This window comes from Lolium perenne, chromosome 3 (genome assembly GCF_019359855.2).
Source record: "Lolium perenne isolate Kyuss_39 chromosome 3, Kyuss_2.0, whole genome shotgun sequence".
In the NCBI taxonomy this organism is placed as follows: Eukaryota; Viridiplantae; Streptophyta; class Magnoliopsida; order Poales; family Poaceae; genus Lolium; species Lolium perenne.
In genome coordinates this window covers 32175445-32181089 of record NC_067246.2, presented here as the reverse complement: position 1 = coordinate 32181089, position 5645 = coordinate 32175445, and the positions used below count along the sequence as shown (strand labels likewise).

Genomic DNA, 5645 nt, shown 5'->3' with positions numbered 1-5645 from the left:
TCGCTCTTGATACCATGTTGGTTGTGAGGGGAACGATACCCTCGTTAGAGGGTTCGGGTACGTGTTAATAGTGGCCTGGAAGAGCCCCAGGCGTGGCGTACAGAGAGAGTACCGTATAGGGTAGAGTACTACTCTATACCTATACGGTAGCATATACAAACTCTAACATGGCCTAGTTGAAGAGAGCGAGGCCGTCAAACCCCACAGCCCATAAAACCTTCTATGTCAACAAACGATATAGCGATAACCGCCTTCATCTTTTCATACGTCACAAAAGTTGCAATGGCCTACTTTAGCAAAGCTTCATTGGCCGCCCATTTATGTAATTCCAAATTCTGTCGGAGAGAAAGTTAAAGGTACCCGTGGGAGAGACCCACACTGTGGGCATACCCAAGTAGAGATCATTAAGCCCACTTTGAACTCTCAACCATTCTTTCACACCATTTTCACTTGGTACGCGCAATGATGACCAAAGAACTCCTATCATCGCATTTGCAAAGAAGATGTTGTCATCGTCAAACAGTAGAAGTGATATAAGGGGGCCAAGTTGGTAATGTTGACCGTTCAGATGAACAATAAGTAGACAATATTGGGGTGACCATTTTGCTTCTAGGCAAGTTGTGAACCCAGTGGACCAGCCGTCCAGCCCTAGTGGGGACACTGAAGCGTAAAACGCCTATTTATAAGAAGAAAAACATAAGTAAACCCACGCATACGGCCCAAGTCGTTTTTCACGGCATGAATCATGCTATCCTCAGCCCCCAGTGAGCTCATCAACTTTCTCAGAGTATGCATTACAGTAAGGGTTTGTTCTCACAAATAAAACTTCAGACAATTCTAATGTTTCTGCACTGCTAATAGAGCTAACAGCCGTTGGCACCAACATGCTGGTGATTATTCACACCATTGAAACAAAACCATGATGCAAAATGACGTGCATCTTCTCGTATATAAATCCTGCCGTCTCATCAGTAAGTGTACCCCTTCTGGAACATCCCCTTCTTGGACTCGTCGCTCTCGCCCTTGCCGGTGTAGCTACCAAGCTGCGCCAATGAGTTGGCTTTGGCACGGACCAGCAGGGCCTTTTGCGCAGCCTCAATGTTCTCTGGGCGTCCCTGCCATGTCTTCAGCACCGAGTTCTGGAGAGCACGGGCGTAGGAGAAGGATACATGCCATGGGTTTGCAGACTGGTTCATCGCGTTCAGGTTCATGGTTGCCTCCAGTTCGGACTGTCCGCCAGAAAGGAACTGAAGAGAAAAGTCGACAGGTTTATAGCTACGGTTTAATCAGGAGAAGCTAAAATGGTTCAAAAATCGAGACAATACCATGATTCCAGGGACAGCAGGTGGTACTCTCCTCTTCAGCATTGTAAGGGTGTTATGCGCAATGGCTTCAGCAGTAGCCTTCTCCTTGTGTTCAGCTCCAGGTGTAACCATGCTGGGCTTCAGCAGGATACCCTCGAACAGAACATTGTTCTCAGCCAGGTAGAAGAATACCTCGGACCACACTTTCTCTGCCACCTCAAGAGTTCTCTCGATGCCATGGTCACCATCAAGAAGGATCTCTGGCTCCACAATTGGCACTAGACCATTGTCCTGCAGATTATTAAGGTTGAAACATGCTGAGTAAAGATACCAAAATAATCTGAGCACAAAATAGAAGATAATATAGTGTGCTTAGTTACTTAAATTTTGTGCACCCATAACATGTACTGTTGCATTTTTTTCTTTTTTGCTTCATTTTACCACTTTCTTTGAAATCATAATACATAAAAACATCTGCAGTCATACTTTTTCCACCTTCAAACTAAGCTTAAGCTTATTCAAACAAGCATAAAGGAGATATATCATTTCAAGAACAGATTGCCTACACAAACATAATGACAGTTAACTTTTTCACTTGTTAATTAGTTCAAAATACTTGTCAGATATAGTTCAGTGGATGAGGACAGGTTATTTCGTCTCAGAGGGTTCCAAGTACGAGATATCAAATACAAGCATAAAAAAAGGATGATGTCGTTCGTCAAGCTTTTATAAGCACAACATTACACAAAATAAGGGATCAGTTCATCCTTGCAAAAGTTCAGTGATTGGAAATGTATAGTGACCTGTGCAATAGCAGCATAACGAGCAAGTCCCCATGCTGCTTCCTTGACAGCTAATGCAGTGGGGCCACACGGGATGCTAACAACAGTCCTCCTGGAGAAGATCAACATACCATAGCAAGCTTAGAAAGGGAAAGTCAATAAAGAGTTAAAAAATGCACAATGAGGGTATGAACTGACCACTTTGCGAAACGTGCCCCCTGCTTGTAGTACTCGGCACACCTTGAAGCCAAACCATCAAGACCTTGGCACCAGGATTCATTGTTGGATCCAGGCAATGGGACCAAACCCTTTTTTGGGCGAGACAAAGGAAATCAAGTAATAAAAATTAGAATGCTAGTACTCTCTTGCTGACTACAACAGCACAGTGAATCTAAGATTGCTAGATCTTGGAATGCATACCTTGTCAACCTTGATACCAGGCATGATATTCTGGTCCTTCAAGCAGTCAACAAATGTCTTGCCATCAGTGGTTGACTGGTAAAGTGTTTCCTCAAACATAATAGCACCAGAAATGTATTCGCCTAGACCAGCAGTGGTCAGTAAAAGCTGCCTGTAGGCCTGGCGGTTAACTTCCGTGTTATCCAAACCAATGGATGCTAATCTCTTTCCGCACGTTGCATTCGACTCATCGATCGCTAGGATCCCACGCCCTGGGGAAGCAACAGTTTTCTGCAGGTGGTGGACCATTAGATTTGCAGTCATAAACCAAACAGAGAACGCATTGCGGCAAAAAAAAAGGAAGGAGCAGTAGTTAGAAAATATTAACTCCGTTCCGAAATATAAGCCTTTAAAAAAAAGTTAGTTCAAGATCTAAAGGCAGAGGGTTTTAACATACCCAACCTCAAACAATCATACGAACATCACTGTTGGTTTCAGGCTTGAGATAGTTCAAATCTGAAGGCAGGGTTCATAGGTACGAGGACATACTTGCACTAATCGGCAAAAAAAATACAAAGTGAAACATTGTAACGGAAACTAAATAAATCATCAATAGAACTGAAAAGGAGGCGATCATTTTCATTAGAACTGAAAAGACAAGGTCAACCCTAACAAAACCAGAATTTGAATACTTATGGTAGTTTTTCTTCCACATATACAATTATCAAATAGCAATCGTACACCAGGAAGTCCACCCATCAATCTACTAACTGAATATGTAGCCAAATATAAACACATGAATGGTCAAATTGCGCATGAAACATTTGATGATCTTTGAATTTATCTTCCAAGCAACACTAGCATCACATGACCTTCTTCCATCGCTACTAGCACAATAGTCTGAAGACTGAACCTTGCTGTATGTTAATTTAAAAAGTCAACCCCTAACAAGGACAGCCAAGATCGTACCAACCCAAACGTGTCCTGATCTGGGCTGATGCAAGTACAAGATGCAATCCAAGTGACTGGGCCTAATTATCACTGGTTTTTCTCCACATCATGTAGCCTGCTGTCTTAAATAACAGAAGAGATCCCTGACGCAGCATACCTACTTTCCTAGAAATCTAGTAGTCCAAATTTGATTGCACGGAAAAAATTCTATGTTGCGCGGTTGAGCTAGATGAATACAAGGTGAAAAAGTTGGCTGAACGGAGATTTAATTCAATCGCCACATACAAACAAATCCCCATTTCGCCCAACCCCACACAGGAGTCCCCGTCACGGATCGCCGCTATGCTACAGACCAACCAACGAAACACACCGCCACCCCAGATCGCCGCCACGCTCCAGTACACGACACACGCAAACTTCCAAGGGCCAGATCGTTTAGCACATACAACGATAGAGTTCCGATTGGGGCGCTCACCGCGGTGGAGACGAGCTCGTCGGCGTAGGAGCCGGCGTAGGCGCGGACGACCGCGGCGCGGCGGGCGGGCCCGGATCGGCGGCCGAGGCTGGCGGTGGCGGCCGGGGAGCAGCTCAGCTTGGCCGTCAACATCGCCATTGATCCTGATGCGATGCGATCGGGCTGTGTGGGAAGGAGTTTGGGGACGCGACGGCGAGAAATAGGGGAGGTGGGTTGGTGGGCAGGGCGAGGCGAGGCGACAAAGTAGGCCGAGCGAGCGAGTTTATGCGGAACACCCTGGGGTTATACTCTATTTCTGGGTGAGTCCCTCTCTTGTGGTTTGCGAGTTCAAATGGTGAGTGGAGAAGGGTACGGATGTGAATATGTAATAGGGAGAGGGCCGAACGGTGAAGTGCGTTTTTTTTTTGTTTAATGAGCCGTGGTTGATGTCTCCGCCGCCGTGCGAACGGGCGGATCCGCCGAGGCCAGTTTTTTTTTTTTGTGATGTGGGGCGCACTTTTTTTTTTTGAGCATAATGTGGGGAGCACGTTGGAGATCACGAACGAAAAGAGCCCTTAATCGTGGATTAAAGCCCAGGCCCAGAATTCAGCTTGACGAGCAGATCTTGGCTCAGTCCACTTATGTGAAGCCTCCTTTCGTTTGAGCAATGATTTTTGCTGGAATCCGTAGCCCATGTGAGATGAGATAGCACACTGCGAATCCATTCTGTTTCCTGCATCATTGACGCAGTGGAAAGAAAAGCCACGTTGTTTGGTGGTCTACACAGAGTTTTTTCGGCCCCTTGGAGATTTAGGATATGTCTGTTAGGTAGGTCGATTTTCAGTCCTAGTAGCAGCCCAGAACGGCGCCCCTGTTGTTTGGTTGCAACCCAAAATCCGCTTCGGCTTACCAGTGATAAAGTGTGTTACCGTCGGTGCACCAGTATGACGCGCCAGTGATAAAGTGTGTTACCGTCGGTGCACGGGCTTGTGCGCCGACGATAAGAAATTAGCACCGGCTTGTTCCCACCAGCGCGCGCGGTTGTGCTGATGATGGCCGAATTTGGTGCGCATGGGGTAACCATTTTCTTAGTAGTGTTGGGGGAGGGGGAGTTTTCTCTTCCCCTCTCCATGCACCGGCCCTAGGGAGGCAGGGAAAAAGGGGGCAGCCCTCCCTCTATTTATAGAGGGAGGGCAAGGGCACCTGCCACTCCACCCCTGGAAACCCTAGACGCCACCTCTCCTCCCTCCCCTCCTCCTGAGCAAGCTTAGGTGAACCATGTAGGATTTCTCCTTCACCACCATCACCACACCATCGTGCTACTGGTATTCCCGGAGGATGTACTCCATCCGATACACGCTGGAAAGGAGAGGGGACGTCTTCATCTACACCGTACATGTGCCTGAGTACGGAGGTGTTACCCATTTGCAGCGCCGGAAGGATTTCACGGCGATATTAAGATCGGCAAATGAACGATTAAATCAACTAGGAGATCCGATCTCGTGAACGTTTTCGGTCTTCGAGGGTAAGATCTATCTCATTGCTCTCATCTAGTAGATTAGATCTTGATTTTCTGCATATTAGATCTTGGTTTTGTTCGTTCATGCGGTAGACATTTTTTTGTTTATCTATACTACAAACCTTTCAGAAAGGAGAATAGAACATATGCCACGATGAAAAGAAAACAGAGAAACACACAAATGGGCATCCGCCACCATTTCATGGCTCTCCTCCTTTGTCTCCACCTCTACTGCA

The 5645-nt window shown here is 46.3% G+C and overlaps 1 protein-coding gene across 2 annotated transcripts; it reads right to left on the bottom strand.

The window, feature by feature from the left end:
• Positions 1 to 727: 727 nt before the first annotated feature.
• Positions 728 to 4110, bottom strand: LOC127340810 (fructose-bisphosphate aldolase 3, chloroplastic). 2 transcript variants are annotated; one of them, XM_051366561.2, is made up of 6 exons: positions 3912 to 4110; positions 2507 to 2776; positions 2285 to 2394; positions 2108 to 2198; positions 1307 to 1595; positions 728 to 1238 (listed from the first exon to the last, which is right to left on the bottom strand). In XM_051366561.2, exons 1-6 carry the CDS (start codon positions 4047 to 4049, stop codon positions 1096 to 1098), a joined length of 1041 nt encoding a protein of 346 aa, XP_051222521.1. In that variant the 5' UTR covers positions 4050 to 4110; the 3' UTR covers positions 728 to 1095. The 2 variants fall into 2 exon arrangements, with proteins under 2 accessions (XP_051222521.1, XP_051222520.1); XM_051366560.2 differs by having other exon boundaries at positions 728 to 1247; positions 1326 to 1595; positions 3912 to 4108.
• Positions 4111 to 5645: the final 1535 nt, after the last annotated feature.